The 20839-nt window shown below is 42.6% G+C and overlaps 1 protein-coding gene across 2 annotated transcripts in view; it reads left to right on the plus strand.

Moving 5' to 3' along the window:
• Positions 1-411: 411 nt before the first annotated feature.
• Positions 412-20839, plus strand: part of LOC128015693 (integrin alpha-6) — a 37107-nt gene continuing 16679 nt past the window's right edge. For both annotated transcript variants that reach the window (XM_052599741.1, XM_052599751.1), the window contains exons 1-5: positions 412-642; positions 18902-19029; positions 19118-19197; positions 19825-20086; positions 20466-20597. In XM_052599741.1, the coding sequence (XP_052455701.1) occupies positions 470-642; positions 18902-19029; positions 19118-19197; positions 19825-20086; positions 20466-20597 (775 nt within the window). In that variant the 5' untranslated portion in view covers positions 412-469. The remainder of the gene's footprint in view (positions 643-18901; positions 19030-19117; positions 19198-19824; positions 20087-20465; positions 20598-20839) is intronic.

The raw sequence follows: 20839 nt of genomic DNA on the forward strand, positions 1-20839 counted from the left end.
TATAAACAAGTAAATCAGAGAAAATATAAGTTAATATAGGAATGTGATATCAGAAAAGCAAGAACAGTTACAGGCATGTATTACAAAGTGTGTTCACCCCTTTGGGTTTTGATGTAGAAAACTCTCATTCTGTAAATTCTATTCTATTTATCAACAACGGAACTGGTAGACTCAGTGTCACGCATATTTGAAAGCTCTCGTGGTGATTAAATCTGGTCTCTAGCTACTGCAAAAATTATTTTTCACAGACAAAGTGAAAGACATTTATTTTAGGATTATAATGCGTTAGAGAAATGAATGGGACTCGAACCCCGGAGCTGCATTAGCAGGTAGGCTATGAAGGCAGGGCCGATCGATCGAGGGTGGAGACGGGTGGAGGAGGGACGTTCCTTCCTTAAAAACATCCACAATCCCAACAGAAGCGGGCTGCAGTCTCATCTCTAAAGCACGAGCTCAACCCAACATCGCTATGGGATCTTACAGGACACTGACTTTATCGCTCCTCAGTTTGCTGGGACTGACGCTGATCTCTGCCTTCAACTTGGACACAGATTATGTAATCAGGAAAACGGGAGATGCCAACAGCTTGTTCGGTTTCTCCCTTGCCATGCACCGACAACTCAGACCAGCTGATAAAAGAATGTAAGCATTTGTTTCATCCTCCGGGGAGTATCGTAGCTTGCTTACATTTGCAGCAGGTTGAATCTGTGTAGCTGCTTAGTTCGAAGAACTTTTTTGGTTTTTGATATATAATAATAATAATAATAATAATAATATAAACTACTAATGGTATATATCTAAATTTAATTTAATTTATGCATTTAGCAGAGGCTTTTATCCAAAGCGACTTACGCACTGTAAGGTTCAGGTTATTCAGGTTAACAATTTTTACCTATCACGTGTATCTATTGCATCTAATGGTATATAGCTGGATTTTTGTTTGGCAGCATACACCAATGCAAATCCTATGTTCATATTAATGCTTTCCTGAAAGGAAATTCACACCAGACCATACCGTTAAATCTCAAGACATGCGCTGCACCACATTCCAAGCAAGTGCATTAGATAATGTGACCTTCAAATAATTAGTTCAACCAAAAATGAAAACTCTGTCATCATTTACTCACCCTCATGTGTTTTTAAATCTATATGATATCTTTCTTCTGCGGGAAACTAAAGGAGAAGTTTCGAAGAATGGCTCCATGCAATTACAAAGTTGACTGAATGTGGCAGAACGAGGGGAGCTCGTAATTCGTGGGGCACTAGGGCCTAGCTTTTTAGAATAGAATAACTGCAACTTTACAAAAACCGACTACGCCACTCTGACATCAGAGAATGAATGATACCCTTTATCTTAAGACACACAAGTTCGTTGCACTAGTAAGGAACAGACATGCAAATCATACAAAAGGAGTTCTTTATTATTAAAAGCAGACAGGAGTAAACCGGGCGTACCAGGCAAAACTCCTCACGGCATCTGACCATCGAATGTATGTGTTATAGAGGCAGAGGAGTTTTACAATCATTCAAAAGTCAATCACTACAAAATAAACATACAATAAAACCTTACACTCAAAAGCTTTTCAGCCACGGGCTAAAGAACAAGGAACCAAACCACACACTGTAGAGTAAACTTATCACTCACACACAAAATCGGTGCGTCTCACTGCACACAGCACCCAGTGTTCAAAACCACCACCAGCACGCTGAGGAAAAGGAGGATTCCTGACTGAAGCCCCTGGCATCTAGCAGAAAGAGAGTTTACAGTTGCTCACACATACACAAAAAAAAGAAAAAGATCACGATTAGAAAAATCACAATGAAGTCAATATAAACAGCAAAAAAACACAAATACTAATAATCCAAAAACACTTCACTGAAAACTATAATTCACACTAACACAATCTCAAAACAAAGAAACAAAAAAAACAAAACAAATTACTAATAACATCATCCAACCCACATAACAAACCACTCTTACAAATCAGACTAAATGAAACAGACAAAAACCACAAAACAGTAGGTTAGGACAACGGCGATTCCTCGCATTAAATACGGAAGAAAGGCAGAGAGGAAAAGATCTCAGACACCTTAGAAGGGAAACACAATGGTTAAATGCCCGCCTGAATGCCCAATGGTCTCGACCCAACAAGGAAAAGACTCACCCGCCGATAGAACCATGTCAATCACTTAAAACAAACCACTCTAGATCGCTCGTTGATTTGTTTTGATCCTGTAGCGTCACACGTTGGTTTACATGTGCCTGAAATACACGAAAGACCCATACCCACTCGTCAGAATCCCAACCAGAGAGCTGGTTCCCACAAATAACTGCAATAACAGCTTACCGAAAGAAATCATTTCAGGAGCACGCAAAAGCTGGCATACAGCCGCAGTCAAATCACCCGCACGTTGGAAGCAAATGGGAACCCCCACTCAATCGGAGGTGACGTACATCTCGACATGAATGGAAATGCGCTATTTATAGCCTAATCGGAAATGACGCGTCACCCCAACTAAAAGGAAATTTGTAGGCGGCAAATTCTAATTAAATCATTAGTATCCATACAAACATGGGAGGAGAGCATCTGGTCACAATCTACCCCTGACATTTTCGTCGTCGGCCCGACGATGAATACTTTTTATACATCTATGATTTTAATGCCAGGGTCGAAACCAGGCAACCACAGCACTAGATACCGGACTATTGACTGTACCCACTTCGTACCTTGGTCTTTCTATTGTGCGAGGGAGGTGATGTGGATTTGAATGGTACCCTGCCATCAACCTCCTTGTACGCCTAACCCCTGTATCCTCAAGAGGAGTAATCTCTGGTGACCCTACTCCCACCATCACATTACCTGGGGCGGGTACTATAACCTCTGTATACTCTGCCTCCTCTTGAAGACCATCTGTAAAAGTTTGGTCCTCTCCGGCAACTCCTGATGGGGTCTCAACTGGTGGTACTGACCTTTGCCCCTCCGGAGGGGTCTCAGGCATTACTACAAACCAATCTCCAGTCTCCTCTTCTTCGTCAGTGGGTGCTATTGGCTCCAACATACTACACTTAGGGGGGTCAACCAAAGGACTTTTACCAACCCATGGCTTTATTGCAGAGCGATGTACTTGTCTCACTTTACCCAGATTGTCCACTTGTGCAATAGAATATACCTGCTCACCTGCTCTTACAATCTGATATACTAATGGGCCCCAGAGATCGTGTATCTTATGTCTACCTCTCACATTAAAAGCTCGAAGGAGCACCAACTGACCCTCCCGTAAGGGTACCTCCCGGACCTGTCCATCATGACGGGCCTTGCGGCGGTCCGCCGCAGTCCTTAGCTGCTCTCTCACCCCCTCGAAAGCTACTTTGAGCCTATTCTGGTGTTCTAATACCCACCTCTGCACACAGCCGGCCTCCGGCTCCTGGACTCTCCCAAGCAGAAAATCCACTGGGAGCCGAGGTTCCTGGCCAAACATCAAAAAGTGCGGGGATTCTCCAGTACTCTGATGGGGGGTACTATTATATGAAAATAACACCTGGGGAAGACACAGCGGCCAGTCGCCCTTCTGAGAGTCGGGCAGAGAACGCAACAAATCGTGCAAGGTCCTATTAAACCGCTCGCACTGTCCGTTACCAGCCGGATGGTACGGAGTAGTGCGAGACTTCTCAACACCGTACAAGCGGCAAAGCTGTTGGATAAGGGTGGCCTCAAAGTTCCGACCCTGATCTGAATGGATACGACTTGGAACACCGAGTCGGCAAAACCATTCAGATACCAGAACCTGTGCCACAGTCTCTGCCCGCTGATCTCTGGTAGCCACACCCCACGTATATTTAGAGAATACATCAGTCATGACCATAACGTTCTCAATACCAGACTGGGAAGGCTCCAGAACTGTAAAATCGATGGCCAGAACTTCATTCGGCCGTGAAGCCATCAAGTGCCCCATGAAACTACGGTGTGTCGAGGGAAGGCCCTTCGCATGCTGGCACCTCTCACATTGCTGGCACCAACGTGCAATCTCAGAAGACATGTCTGGCCAATAGCACCGTTGTCGCACCAACTGAGTCGTCCGTTCCACACCCTGATGTCCGTGCTGCTGATGTAACTGTGTCAAAACTTCCTCCTTCATAGCCATAGGCAATAACACCTGCAGTGTTTCTTCCCCACCGTCTGGGCGCCTCACCCGACGGTACATTACCCCATCCTGCTCCACCAATCGGTCCCACTGCCGAAGCATCGTGACCACTGGTTTTGGCAACTGCTTGCGCTCTTCCGGTGTTGGGAGTGCCTGTCGTCGCCAGAACCTTAACAGTTCTGCAATATGTAGATCGGCCCTCTGACCTGAGCGCATATCTACAAAGGGTGGACCTGGGAACACTGTTACCTGGCTCACCTGGGCCACCGGTCCCCCATGGGCTAATTGAGCTATCCTTTCGGGGATAGCCTGCCCCGGCACTAGACTTTGGATGTCCTCCCTTGTAAGTGGATTCTGTCTAGACAGGGCATCCGCATTTCTATTACAGCGACCGGACCTATACCTAATCTCAAAATCAAAAGCAGCCAACTGAGCAGCCCAACGCTGTTCAGTGGCACCCAGTTTGGCTGTAAGAACATGACTGAGAGGGTTGTTGTCTGTAAAAACCAGACATTTATGGCCCAACAGGTACTCCCTAAATTTTTCTGTCATGGCCCACTTGAGCGCCAGAAATTCCAGTTTCATAGAGCTATAATTGTCCATACGGCGCTCAGTGGGCCGAAGACCACGACTAGCATATGCTATTGGTCGTACCTTTCCTCCCTGCTCCTGGGACAGTACTGCCCCCAAACCCCCATAGCTGGCATCAACCTCCAGGATGAAAGGCAAGGAGAAATCGGCATAGGCCAGCACCGGGGCCACAGACAGTCGCTGCTTCAACTCCTCAAAGCTCTGTTGACACTGTATAGACCAGGCATCGGCAAAGTCCTGCTCCGAACACCTCCGACGTTTTGGATTGGTCAGCCTTGCTACTAGCCCATGTAACGGGGCAGCTACTTTTGCAAACCCCTCCACGAACCGACGGTAGTAGCTGGCAAATCCCAGGAAGGAACGCACCTCGCCAGCAGTAGTGGGACAACGCCACTGGGTCACTGCCTCAACCTTACTTGGGTCTGTAGCGACCCCTTCAGATGAGACCACATGACCCAAATACTTTACCTTCCTCTGGAAAAATGAACATTTCCCCAATTTAGCTTTTAATCCCTCCCTCTGAAGGCGATTCAGGACCACCTCCATCCGAGAGAGATGTTGATCTACTGATGCCGAAAACACAACTATATCATCGAGGTACAAAAGGAGGGACTGTCCCTGTTGATCCCCAAACAATCTTTGCATCAATCGCTGGAAGGTGCTAGGAGCATTACACAGCCCAAAGGGCATCCTGTTCCATTCGAACAAGCCAAATGGAGTACAGAAGGCCGTTTTATATCTATCCCCCTCCGTAACAGGTACCTGATTGTACCCACTGGCGAGGTCCATGGTAGAAAACCATTGGGCACCCGTCAGTGAGTCCAAGGTCTCCTCGATACGAGGTAATGGAAAAGCATCCTTCCTTGTACTCGCATTCAGACGGCGGTAGTCTACACACAAGCGCAGACTACCATCCTTCTTTCTCACGAGCACAATGGGTGATGCATAGGGACTACTGCTCTCCCTAATTATTTGTGCCTCAAGGAGCTGATTTATGTGCGCTTTCACTACCTCATACTCGGATGGAGGTATCCGCCGATGTCGCTGCCTAATGGGAGTATGGTCTACAAGGGGTATGTCGTGAGAAATGAGACCTGTGCACCCAAGGTCCCCCTCATATGTGGAAAACACCGACTCATAGTTTAACAGCAAAGCCCGAACTTTAACCTGGTCTGCCGTTGGCAGTACAGACAGATCAAGGGAATCAATCTGATCCTGCACTGGAGTAACTTGAGCCGCCTGTACACTTGCGGACACTGCCACTGGCTGAACCTCGCTAACCTCAGAAGGCAAACTCACCACATCCACACATCTTAACGCACCAATAGTAACTCGTGGATACAGAACGATATCCGTTGTACCGACATTTACTACCGGTATATATACCGTTCCTCGGACCACTCTCACCAGGGCAGGGGATGCTAGCAAACCTGCTGGGAGACCTACCTCTGGTGGCTCAAATAAGACTGCCCCACTGGAATACTGGGTTGAACAGGTAGCAGCTACCAGCTTTAATGTCCCCCCGGGAATACGATTCACATGGCGACCTCGTACCCTGACTTGACCCCTAACAGTTATGACAGGCTTAATGTCGGCCTGATGACAGTGTTGCAGTGCCTGTGTAATGAATGAAGGAGCCTGGGACACAGCCGGTAGCTCAAAGAGGGCGGAGCCATGCTGGCCAAAGAGCTCCCGGTAGCAGCGGCCCAAAACATTCATCCCCAAAACCCCAGGGACTCGGCCAGCCAAACCACCAGGAGGATCCCGGACCACCAAGACCCCACACCCCAAGATCAGCCGACCACAAAGTTCAATATCTAACTCCAGGTACCCTATATACGGAATCGACAACCCGTTCGCTGCTCGCAATTGCAACCACTGGCATGAAAGGAGACGTTCGGGTCCCCAAGGCTTAAAATAAGTAGTAAAACAACTTTCTGTGACAGTCGTCACCATAGAGCCAGTGTCCACTAGACAAGACACAGGAACACCTCCCATGTGGACAACGAGCTGCGGACAAGATGACACCAGACGAGCAAGTGAGTCTGGGCTAATCAGGTGACTTGAGCCCCTCCCTTCCCCAACCGAACAGTGGCTCAACCGTTCGGTGGGTATTAGTTTTCCGGCGGCTGGCTGGCTGGAGCCGGTCCCCCTCCCCGGGGTGGACCTGCCGGCATGGTAGACTGAAACCGGGTAGCTCTACGCTCCCCCTCGCACTCTCTTGCGAAATGTCCCGGTTGGTTACACCGCCTGCAAATAATATGACTAAATCGCTGTACTCCACCCCCCAGTTGAGTTCTCTGAATATGGGCTAAACTTTGAGTAAGTTGATTTAATTGTTGTTGTTGCATTTTCATCATCTCCTTTAATTCACGCAACTCAGATGACCCTCCTGGAAGGTTACTACCAGGCTGCGACTGTCCATGCACACCATATTGTATACAATGTGCCGTTGGAACGGAATAGCTACGTCCCCTTGCACCCCCGGGGGTCCCCTCTCGCTCCCAACGAATGGCCTCACTACGCACTTCAAGCAACGTACTGTCAGGGCTACGTCGAACTAACTGTTTTAACTCACGTCTAAGTGTATTATCGCTAACATTTTCCACGAACTGATCTCGTAACAGAGCACCAGCATTAGACATTTCATGTGGCGCCTGTTCTTTAACTTTTTCCCATAGGCTCATCAGGGCCAGGGAGAATTCCACAAGAGTCTCCCCTTCCTGCTGCCGCCTAGAGAAGAACAGTTCTTGTAACGCTACATACGATCGCGTACACCCGTACAATTCGCGCAATGCCGCAATAATTTGGTCTGGATGTCGCCGCTCTGCCCCAGAACGATAACGAAGCTCTTCACGCGCCTCACCCTCTAAATGATCGATTAAAAAGAAGGCTTGGTCAACGGTAGACATATGGCGTGCCCTCATACAAGCACGTGCCTCCTCTATCCATTCATTAACATCAATGCCAGTCCTGCCATTAAATTTTGGGCACTTACGATCCCTCGGGATAAACACAAATCGCTCAGGTGGGCCGGTATCAGGAAATGAGGGACTAACTGCTGGAGGAGTCACAGCAACAGGTGGATCAGCACTAGGAGCTGGCCGCACAGCTGGTGGCCCCTGTCGCAACTGCTCATTATCAGTCCGCAGCTGAGCCACCAACGCCCGGAGCTCCTGCAATTCCTCCTCCATACTAAAGTATTTAACTTTTCTCCCACTTTTTTTTTTTTTTTTTTTTTACCTGAAAGGGCCAAAGCCAAAATCGAAGAAAGCGGCTCACCGCCCGATCACTACTGGCCGCGCAGGGTCGCCGTTGTCCTGTTCCTACAAAAGCTCAAAAAAAAAAAAAAAACACAACACACCCTCCACACAACCAAAGTCAAGGGAACACAAAAAAAAAAAACATAAACCCTATATAATTCACATCTCTGTCCTACACCAGTGCAAAGACCCTGCCGACTACGCCACAATGTGGCAGAACGAGGGGAGCTCGTAATTCGTGGGGCACTAGGGCCTAGCTTTTTAGAATAGAATAACTGCAACTTTACAAAAACCGACTACGCCACTCTGACATCAGAGAATGAATGATACCCTTTATCTTAAGACACACAAGTTCGTTGCACTAGTAAGGAACAGACATGCAAATCATACAAAAGGAGTTCTTTATTATTAAAAGCAGACAGGAGTAAACCGGGCGTACCAGGCAAAACTCCTCACGGCATCTGACCATCGAATGTATGTGTTATAGAGGCAGAGGAGTTTTACAATCATTCAAAAGTCAATCACTACAAAATAAACATACAATAAAACCTTACACTCAAAAGCTTTTCAGCCACGGGCTAAAGAACAAGGAACCAAACCACACACTGTAGAGTAAACTTATCACTCACACACAAAATCGGTGCGTCTCACTGCACACAGCACCCAGTGTTCAAAACCACCACCAGCACGCTGAGGAAAAGGAGGATTCCTGACTGAAGCCCCTGGCATCTAGCAGAAAGAGAGTTTACAGTTGCTCACACATACACAAAAAAAAGAAAAAGATCACGATTAGAAAAATCACAATGAAGTCAATATAAACAGCAAAAAAACACAAATACTAATAATCCAAAAACACTTCACTGAAAACTATAATTCACACTAACACAATCTCAAAACAAAGAAACAAAAAAAACAAAACAAATTACTAATAACATCATCCAACCCACATAACAAACCACTCTTACAAATCAGACTAAATGAAACAGACAAAAACCACAAAACAGTAGGTTAGGACAACGGCGATTCCTCGCATTAAATACGGAAGAAAGGCAGAGAGGAAAAGATCTCAGACACCTTAGAAGGGAAACACAATGGTTAAATGCCCGCCTGAATGCCCAATGGTCTCGACCCAACAAGGAAAAGACTCACCCGCCGATAGAACCATGTCAATCACTTAAAACAAACCACTCTAGATCGCTCGTTGATTTGTTTTGATCCTGTAGCGTCACACGTTGGTTTACATGTGCCTGAAATACACGAAAGACCCATACCCACTCGTCAGAATCCCAACCAGAGAGCTGGTTCCCACAAATAACTGCAATAACAGCTTACCGAAAGAAATCATTTCAGGAGCACGCAAAAGCTGGCATACAGCCGCAGTCAAATCACCCGCACGTTGGAAGCAAATGGGAACCCCCACTCAATCGGAGGTGACGTACATCTCGACATGAATGGAAATGCGCTATTTATAGCCTAATCGGAAATGACGCGTCACCCCAACTAAAAGGAAATTTGTAGGCGGCAAATTCTAATTAAATCATTAGTATCCATACAAACATGGGAGGAGAGCATCTGGTCACATGAAGATGGCAACTTTCAAAAAACGCGCAGCATCAGTAGCCTTTCATAACGTGTTCGCGCGCTATTCCAAGCAGTACGACAGTGATTATGTAGCCTAAACAAAATACTGAAATGAAATTTACTATTCGCTGATAACTCTAACATCCTCCACTAACTCGTTCACGAGAGAAGTAGCAATGTCGGATTTGTGTACTATGGGTTCACATTAGTCGGATGTTTTTAACGAATCTCTGTAATTTAGGGTCTGAATGATTCAAAGCCATTTGTTTCTCGCAATTTGCTATATGTTGACGATTATTAGCAAATAATGCCATTCATGGAGTTGGTTTCTTAAGCAAAGCAGTATCACATGGAAAAGAGCACAAAAGAGTCCTGTAAGTCACTTTTATGACACCTTTTGGTCAGCTTTTTTGTGCTTTTGAGGGTTAATTCCATGGAAAAGTCAGTAGGCTATCCAAAAATTTATGTAATATGGATTCGGAACAATATGAGGGAGAGTAAATAATGACTCAGACTTCAGTCAGAATTATTTTTTTGGGACTCAGAGGTTTATGTATTTCCAGGGCATGACTACCCAGCACTGTGCTCATTACTTGGAAATAAGCTCTGCTGCATGCATATTTAGCTTCATGGAGCTCATTAGAGATGTCTGGTCTCCTTCTCCTTCCTCGGTGTGGATGTGTCTGGTCTCTTTTAATTTTAAACCTCTTTGACCTCAAGCACTGCAAGGATTAGATTGTAGGTGGGATACTTAGTACTTAAGGTTATTTGAGATATGTAGAAAATGTTTCTAGAACACATTTTATCGAATTCGCAGTAATTCCAATTTGGTGTTGTTTTGTGGTTCACTAAAAACACACCCATGTTGCTTTGGCAGCGTCAGACACTCACTGGAAGTCTCAAGCCTATTAGTGAAAGAATGTGTGCAGAAGCCTGTAACTCATTCCTGAACCTCACTACTGCCATCAACCCTGGCAGCACGGGAGAGAGACTCCCAGGATTGACCTCATGTTTGTCCCGCAGAGAGTGAGTCTAGCAGGTGTGCAAGTGACTGATGCTGAGTTTTAGTGTGTTACTTTGATGTATTAGATTTACATTTATTTGCAGTTATTTAGCACATCCTTTTCTCCAAAGCAGCAGAACACCACATGCTATTGTTGATCATACAAAAGCCAACAATACACAATGCCAAGTTTGATGAGTAAGGAAGACTACCACAGAAACAACACTTCATGTTGCTTATTAGCAAACCTCACTTCACGGACATTTTGCAACCTTGCTTAGCTGAACTGTGCAATTTTTATAGCAGCATCTGATTTTTGTGGATTTATGATGTATTTCAAATATTTCAAATATTTCAAACCACACCCAGTGTAGAAGTCACTTATTTAGTCTGTGTGTCTTTCTCTGTGCGTCTGTCTCTTTGTGTGTGTGCTCTGACTCATATATCCAGTGTGTATCTCATGGTCTTGGCAGACTGGCTGGCTGTATTGGAACAGAAAAAAAATCTGCTAGTCAGTACCACATGGCCTACAGGTGTAGGCCAAAGCAGGGCAGAGTGTGTGTTATGAGGGGAGTGTAGCATTGATGTAGAATTCCTTGGCTTATCATGCTGGCAGGATTGAACCGCTATTTGGTCATGTAGGCAGTGTGTGTGTTTGTATTGCACCTTAACATTTCTCTTGTGTCAGTCAAACACAAGTTGGAAATCAGGAGCATACCGTAAATCTGCAAAGTGACTCCATTCTTATTCTATGTCTGTGTTCACTAATAAAATACACACTTCTGCTAATAACAGAACACTTGAAAAACAGATTATTTTTGCAAACAGTCCCATAGGCACAGATACAATCAGACAATGGCTACTTTGTTAGTGGATACCTCATTCACTTTACCTGGTTGTTTCAGGTAAAATTAATCTAAAAAGTTATGTGATTTTTATAAATATTGAAGAGAAAGATCAACCTAAATTAAATTTGTAATTTCTATCCTTCTGATCAATTTACTTTACTGTTTTTCAAACTCACGTGGCTCTGGCTTTTATTTTTGGGTAGAACAAAAGGAATCTGCACTTTTTTCTATATTACAAATATCTCTATAGAGGGATATTTCTTACTGAAATGAAACATTATTATTAATCAGTGCAGTTTTATTTTCTAATGTCTCAGTCAAAGGTGTGGAATATTAACATGTAATTGTGGTCAGCATATTAGGGAGGTATTGTCAGAGTACTCTGGAGTCTTTGTGAAATGATCATGTTGTAACAGAGAACCTGTAAAAATAGTGTGAAACACTATTCAGCAAGTGTGGCCAGACTTTAACTCAGGAGGCAGAACTTGGCTGAATGTAATTGAAAGATCTAAGCTTTCATTGAACCTGAGCCATTATCTTGACACAATTGATTGGTTTTGACTTGCCAGTACTCCACTGAAGCAGGGCTTGTAGTGTGTTCATGGGAGTTGTTTCATACTTACATTGCAGCACTTTCTTTTCTTTTTATTTTGAAAGATTTAGTTAAACAAAATGGTAACCAGCAGTTTTACTGATTCAATGGTAAAATGCATCCTGGACAAAAGTTAAGCACTGCTACACCGGTCAATGAACCACTGTGCTAAGGGTTTTAAATGTCATTGATTTATGCAGAAATAAAAGTAAATAAACATCTACTTCAAACATTCGGACAATCCCGTACATTTACATGCACAAGGCTTCATAACACTCTTGACATTCCGAGTGATGTGTCTAGACACAAAATCATGTATTGTTGGAATCTGAGACCCTCCTTTTGAAGTCTGATCACAAGTGTTCACAGGAGACAAGATGAGATGCAAGTCCTGGTGCAAACAGGATCTGTGTGTGTGGGGGCGCAGGGGCTTCTGAGTCTTCTGACTTTCACAGTGAACTTTGCTGTTTGACATATTTTATGATTTGAATTAACATATGGTGGAACAATGTATCCACCGAAAACACATTCGATATTATATACAATTTGGCCCATATCCCAGAGTGCAGTGAGTCCAGTCAGCATGGAAACTGGCTACTGCTTCCTTCCTGTGATTCTCCAAGCTTCCTGTGCAGGAGTAGGCAAACAAAATCAGTAAGAACAGGCAGGTATTGGTCCAATTCATCTGTTACTCTCTATTGCATTGACCAGTCTCATGTATTATTAACCCACTGTAGTTTGACCATACCACCACTGTCAACTTAAATCTGTGCTGCCTGTTGGAATATCCTCAAGGGAATGCTTGTCCCTTTCTCTCCCTCAGATTTCTTATTACTTAAATCTCAAATTTAATAATGGCAAAAAGCGAATACAATTATAATAATAAAGAACACACGCGCACACACAGAGACAGTTCTTTGGCACATAAATAATGTTGTATCCTGCTGGTGTACTATATTCAAATGACCCACCAATTTAATTTATGTAGATATATTATTTCGTTTATCACCTTCCAATCCAATCCACTTTATTTCTATAGCACATTTTACAAACACAAAGTTTCCATCTTTTTAGTGATAGTTCACCCAAAAATGCAATGTTCATCAAAAATCATCATTTACTCACACATATGTCTTTCCAAGCCCTTTCAACCCCCCAAATAAAGATATTTTTAATGAAACTTATAGAAATTTCTGTTCCTTCATTGAAAGTCCATTCAACCAAAAATGTCAAGCTTCAGAATATTCATGAAGACATTGCAAAATAAATGAATTCAAACGGTTTAATCTATGGCACATGATCGCTTCATTTGAGGAACTGATGGAATTTACTGAGCTTGAAATTGAACTGTTAGTCCAAAATAAAAATGGAAATAAACATATAGTAATTGTTTGATGTGCAAGAATAAACCTCACTGGTTCTATTCAACACCTCTTTTGTGAATGTGTATACCTCAAGACCTGTAGGTAAGGTATCATGAAGGCATTGTTCTCCAGTAGGAACTTTGTTGTGGACAGTAGGTCAGGTAGTATCAGTTTGCTGTCTGTATCTTTAAGCGTGGAGTCTTTGAAATGTCTTAGGCACATCTGGAGCTGTAATTCAGCTGCTGTCAGTTCGTAATGTGAACCATGACACGGCAAACCTCCTCAGCAGACCCAGCTTTTGCACCATAGCAATGGCCTCCTCTGTAGATTCCTCAAAACACCAGTGCTTAGCATTCCATGCAAAATTATGAGAGCGTGTTTATAACATTTCTGGCCTTGTACAGTGTGACCATGATTTACTGCTTTTCAAATAAAAACAGGCCTTTAGTCACATCAGTGAGTAAACAAGTGTGGGTTAAGAGTCGAGGAAGCATATTCGGATTTGGACGCCATGTTGGAATTACAAATTGAAATTATTTTGAAGTTCTAGTTTAATATTCTAGTTTCCTACAGTATTTGTTTCTGCGGCAACAGTCATAATTGCCAAAATAAGGCCATGTGCAGCTTTGTTGGTAATAACAGCTAAATTCAGATCTTATCATAAAGAAAGTGCAACACCAGTTGTTCCGTTTAACAGAACAGAAGTGTGTGTCACCGTTTCAGTTCTGTTTGGACTTTATTTGCATTTGCACCATTTCCCTGTTGTGTTAGTCACCATACTGAATTGTTGCCGTCAAGTTCAGCTATGTCACCTTGTTAGCCCGTTTATTTAAGTTGCTGTGTTTTCAGTACTAGTTTTCCGGACTTGTCAGTGTTATGTCAGTGCATTGCTTGTTTGTGATTTGCTGAAACTGCCCTGTGTTTGAATTGCTTGTGTGCAGGGGCGCTGCACAAGATCCCGGGCCCTATGCATAGGCAGCCCTAATGGGCCCCCCTCCCCTTGAAAATATATATTCCAGACTTTTCAAGGGCCCTCTCTTCCTTTGGGGCCCTGGTGATCAGTACTAGTTTTACCCCCAGTCCGACGCCCCTGCTTGTGTGTTGTACTAAAGACTTTTAGAGCCTTCATGCATTCATGTACAGTAAATTGTGATTGCGTGTAGAGGATGCTAGTAGCAACTATTTTGGGATTTCACAAAATCGAGTTGAAGTAACATGCTTGAAAAAGTTATGAAAGGAGAAGTTGTTAGCTCAAAATTATAGTAATTCTGACACTTACCTCATGACTCTTTCTGAAAAAGCTTTTATTAAATAGAGTACTCGTCCTCTCTGTTCCTCCTTCCCCACCTCCACCTCCACCTCTATCTTTTCTTTTCTTTCCTTCAATCACTTAATCCCTCTCACGTTCTTAATTAACATTCTGGGCCCTATTTTAACGATCTGAAACGCAAGTGTCAAAGCGCGAAGCGCAAGTAACTTTGTGGGCGGGTCTCTCCGCTGTTGCTATTTTCCCGGCGGGATAAATGGCTCTTGCGCCCGGCGCAAATCTAAAATGGGTTGGTCTGAAGTAGCTTCATTATTCATAGGTGTGGTTTGGGCGTAACGTGAAATAAACCAATCAGAGCGTCATCCAACATTCCCTTTAAAAGCAGGTGCGCAAGTTACATTATGGATTGCTATTATTATGGCGTATTTACAGGCGCACGCCAGGAGCGGTTCACAGCCGAGGAGACTGATGTTCTTGTAAGAGTAGTGAAAGACAGAGAAGTTGTGTTGTATGGGGATGGGAGAAACCCACCCAAAATTGCGTCGGTTAAACAGGCGTGGGAGGAAATAGCCACAATTGTTTCATCGATTTTTTTCCTGATTCTTGACGGACAAACATATTTGTCAGATGTCCTTACATAGCCTATATGTCTTGCCACTATTGGGCAAACAGGTCTGATCCTTAATTACTACAATTAGCCTGAATAATTTGTAAGCTAGATTTATGCCTATTTTTTCACATCTTCGTGGCACACCACAATGATTTCCGTCATCTCATGTGTTAATATTTTTTTTAGTGTAACAGTTTATGATTTGCAAAAATAACTGTTGCATCTGTGTAGATTACATGAGCAAAGTGTATGCGCGTTGTGCACGCTATACATTATGGTCAAGCATGCGCCCTTAAAATAGCATAATGAACAACGCGCAACGCGCCACTGACTTTAGACTAGGTTTTTTCTGGTCAGTGGCGCAATTGTTTAATGGAACAGCAAAATAGCACCAGGGATTGTTTGCGCCGGAACACGCCTCCTTTTTTGCGCTGAACCGCACAGGGAGCGCAAGTTCATTCACTAGTTTAGCGACGTGCTTCTGTGGAGGGAAAAGCGCGCTTTGCGCGGGTGCAAAATAGGAATGACACATGCGTCGGTGTACAAAGTCAATTGCGCTGGGTGCAAGATAGGGCCCTCTATCTTCTGTTGATCTATGGATGTTCCATTTTCTTTTAAAGTTTCCAAAGGTTTGAAATAAGAATGTGTGATGTTCTCTCCAATGTCATATTTTCCCCTTGGAATATTGACCTTGTTACTCTACCAAGACCACCTCAGTGAGGAGTATCCCTGTTGTGCTATTCGTTACGTCCCTCCAGGGAGTGATTAATGGAGACACATTACATAAGCCACAAAATCATTGGGGTTGTCAGAATGGAATGATGTTGTTCAGGAGCTGACTGTGATCCAGATTATTGCAATTTCCTGAAATGTGTAGGTTAATTAACATAAAGGACGCTGGTCCAGTAACAAAGCTTTTAATAGGAATGAAGGCGCCAGTCTGCATTCATTGTAGAACATATTGCAACTCCAGAGTATAAATCATCCTGATCATGAGAAAATGAAAAAAAAAAAAAAAAAAATTTGTGTGTGTTTCAGTAAATAATGATGAATGAGATCATACAAATTCGATACCAGTTTGCAAAATGTAAGACAGAGTTGCTATGACTGTATGCATTAATATGCTCTTATGAATTTTTGTTCAGTAATATTGCTCTCTCTTTTCTATTCTTCTTTTTTTTATGGATCATGCTAAAGGCTAAGGAATATTCTTTGTAGTGTCTCATATGTGTAATGTGTAATTTATTTAATTTTGGCATGTACATTGCATTAGATTTAATGTAATCATGAGCGTTTTCATCAGATACAGCAGTCTGTATGCTCTCGAGAGTGAAATGAGAAGCAAGCTATATTTGCCCAGCCCAGAAGAGTTTGTGTTGCCCTTTCAGAAAAACAGTGCTGTCTCTGTCTGTTTGGAAAATGTGACATTTGAAATGAAATGCACTTCCCAAGTGACATTGAAATTGGAACCCCAATTTTTGTCATTATCATCTGTGACCTCGTATGTTCCAGGTTTTCAGTACTAACATACTGAACGAAAGTAAGTTTCAGAGGCTTTTACACTCTTAGAAAAAAATTGCAAACATTATACCTTTAAGGGACATCGCTGTACCATATTTCCCCCTAAAAGGTTCATTGATGTACACTAAGCTACTAATATGCACCTTTTAAGTGATGAAGTAAAAAGTATTAAGTCCCATAACAAGCTGTTTTACCCCTAAAAGTAAGAGTTCTAGGACATTTTTGGTGAGGGTATTGTGGGAAATGTAGGCTTTGCTTCAGTCAGATCCTTTTTGTCTATGCCCACAAAGAGAGCTTTTGTAGCTGAAATCTGTGTTGGGATGAACATTATCGCTGAACCAGTCAGTCTAATGAAAAGAAAAGAGCCTTTCACTCACAGAAATGAAGTGAAATCTGAGATACACCCTTTGTTTGTAGATATCCTAGGTTTTCTGTGGCCTACATTTATTTTATTCAGACGAGAAAAGATATTCTATTGAGTTGAAAGAATAGAAAGAGTGTACAGAAGACCCACTCTCTAAAACACAGCGCACAAGTGTGTCCAGACAATGGCTTATTTTCTGTGTGGGCTGTTGAATCTGCGTTGTTTCCACTGAGAATCCTACTGAAGATGATAATAATCAAAAGATGCTATCATGTTAGAATTGACTGCTAGTGATGTTTAAAGCTGACTTATTCCCAATCACTGTAACACATGCTATCACCATGTAATGAATAAAAATCCATTTACAAAACTCATTTAATCCATTCATAAGCAATTTGTGTGTGCAACTGCTGACTGATTTAATTTATAAGAGTTTAAACAGAGCTGCAATTTATTAGGTCTATTATTACCACGATTCAGAGCACATTGCTGACCACGTTTCCTAAAAATTAATTTCTCTCACTGAAAAACATTAAAGGGGGGGGGGGGGGGGGGTGAAATGCTCGTTTTCACTCAATATCCTGTTAATCTTGAGTACCTATAGAGTAGTACTGCATCCTTCATAACTCCCAAAAGTCTTTAGTTTTATTATATTCATAAGAGAAAGATAGTCTGTACCGATTTTTCCCGGAAAAACACGACCGGCTGGAGGCGTGACGTGTGGGCGGAGCTAAAGAATCACGAGCGAGAGTAGGCTTTTGCGTTGACAGCATGTGGAAGCTGTGACATTACCTTGAGAAAAAAAAAACATCATCCAAAACAAACCATGTCTAACAGTCAGATTCAGCCGTTTATTTATGATCCAGAATCAGATCCCGAGGCTGAAACTGAACAAGAGCAGCAGCAGCAACGACTCGCTCCGAGCGGGGCTCGAACCCAGGTCGCTGGCATGGGAGGCGGATGCACTAACAAGGAGGCAGAGATATTTGAAGCAGTTTTACTCACCGCATGCGGTTCCAACACACGAACGTGACCCTTTTTCGTTGGGATTGCATCATCCTTAAGAAATAAACGATACGCAAATCCGGCGTCAAACTGGGCCTTGTTTGTAAAACAAGAAACTTCGAAATGCAGGGAACAAACACAAACACTTGCACAACTCCGTTGATGCTCTGTAAAAATAAACTCCATCCACTGGTCCCTTAATGCTGTTTTTTTTGGTAATCTGTGCAGGGTTGTCTTGCCCTGGCAACCAAAAACACACTTCTTTTGTGATTTTTCGCTCTCGCTCTGATCAGTGAATCGCTCTGATCAGTGAAGTCTGTTGTGCTCTCAGTGCTCTGCTATAAGGGAGCGCGCGCTCTTCCGGCAGAAGTGCCTTAGGACCCATATAAGGAAATTCCGCTCCATCTAACGTCACACAGAGCCATACTCGAAAAAACTTTCCGAAACTTGTGACAAACCGGAAGGAGTATTTTGGGAACAAAAATACTCCTTCAAACGTACAACTTAATTTTTGAAACTTTGTCCATGTTTAGCATGGGAATCCAACTCTTTAACAGTGTAAAAAACTCAGTATGCATGAAATAGCATTTCACCCCCCCTTTAAAAGACTATTTACACATGATGGTTTTGTTCTATTTGGAGCTGCGTTAGCATAAGAGGAGGAGTAAAATATCATATCAGATTTGTGATATAAAATTCTATATATTGCAGATCCATGAATCAATTCATTTGTGTTTGTTGGTTTACAGGTTGCTTGTTGGTTCCCCAAGGGCTAGAGCATTGCCGGGGCAGAAGTCAAAAATTACAGGAGGCATGTACAACTGTGACATAAATTCTCCCAGTCAGTCATGTCAACGAGTGATGTTTGACAATGAAGGTAAACTCACACATGAAAGTAGCTGTAGGACACATTATAATGAGTTATTGCATGGGTTAAATTATGCATTTTTATTGCGCATATGAAGAAAACCTGGCAGCTGAAAATAAGCAAAACCAGTGGATGGGAGTTACTGTACAGAGCCAGGGACCAGGAGGAAAGATACTGGTAAGGGTGAGAGAGAGAGAGAGTGTGTGTGTGCTCATATTAGGAATGCACCATTATCAGAATTTGGGCCAGTACTAATTATTTTAATGTTATGGCCGATAACCGATAAATGGGAAGTGGTGCAGATGCAAAATATTACAATTCTACACTATTTGATCTAAATGAGTTTACCGGGTTTAGGAATTATGATATACAGTGTGAAATCAATATGACAGCCAAGGTAATCTAAATATAAAAATAAGGAGAAAAATGTTTCGAGGTCAGTAAGATATTTTAAAATGACATTTTATCCAGAAAGGACTAATTCAATACATCAAAATGTATAGAAGCTTTTTAATTTCAAATAAATGATATTTAGTACACTTACATTTTAAAGTATATTAAAATAGAATAATGTTTTTTTTTTCAGACTGTAATAACATTTCACAATACTTAAACTGTATTTTTTGATCAAATAAATGCTGCTGTGATGAAGAAAAGCAGGTTCTTACAGACTCCTTTACTTTTGAATGGTAGTGTATAGCTGAAATATCCTTGCAAAAAAGTATTTATTTATTATGTTTTTTTTTTTTTATTATATAATATTATTATTTAATTATTTGACAATTTTAACTGAACTCTCTTCAGGTCTGTGCGCATCGCTACCAGCGCCGCATGTTTGTGGGCACGGTTCAGGAGGTGCGTGACTTGACAGGTCGTTGTTACATACTAAGCGAGGACCTAACGATTAATAGTGCCGCAGATGAAGATGGAGGAGACTGGATGTTCTGTAATGGGAGAAACAGAGGGCACGAGCGCTTCGGATCATGCCAGCAGGGTCTATCTGCCACATTCACAAAGGACTATCACTATCTGGTGTTTGGAGCGCCAGGTGCTTACAACTGGAAAGGTATTGGAGGACGAGATGAATTAGAGTGCTTGTATGTATGTGTGTATTGATGTGTAGGTTGTAAATTTAATGGTAAATCAAATTTTTGAGAAAATATTAAAAGTTCAATGAAAATCCAGCTTATGAGAAGGTCAATCACAATGGGCACTGTCAAACAAAGACACATAAATCTCACACATCACTCAATTTTTGCACCATCATGACATGTTCATGATGCAAATTTTCTTTATTGGTTCATTGCATCTGACTTATATTTTATCTGCCCTTTTTAAACTTTTTTTTCCTGACATATTTGCTTCACTCATTCACTTTCTCCATCCTCAACCCTTCACCCTTTTCCTTTCCTTGTTCACCCACTCCTCCACTGGGTGGATGTCAGGAGTGGTGAGGATGGAGCAGAAGAACCATTCTCTGTGGGAAGAGAATATCTTTGATGACGGCCCATATGAAGTTGGGGACGAGGACCAACTTGATCCAGACTTGGTGCCTGTCCCTGCTAACAGTTATTTAGGTGAGTCCAACATCACATTACATTTCATTCATCATCCATATCACTCTCTCCTTGGTCCATCATGTGACTCGGTCTCACTAAAGAATTCTGCTGTGATTAGGATGTATAAACTTTTCCAGCAGAGTTCGGATGCAAGGCATAGATATAGATTGCCATTCTTACAGACTCCTTTTTAGGTCTGTTTGGTTGTTTGTGCTTCATTTGGTGCAAATCTAGTTTGTGTAAATGTAGGTGTGCTATTC

Source organism: Carassius gibelio, chromosome A1 (genome assembly GCF_023724105.1).
Source record: "Carassius gibelio isolate Cgi1373 ecotype wild population from Czech Republic chromosome A1, carGib1.2-hapl.c, whole genome shotgun sequence".
Lineage (NCBI taxonomy): Eukaryota > Metazoa > Chordata > Actinopteri > Cypriniformes > Cyprinidae > Carassius > Carassius gibelio.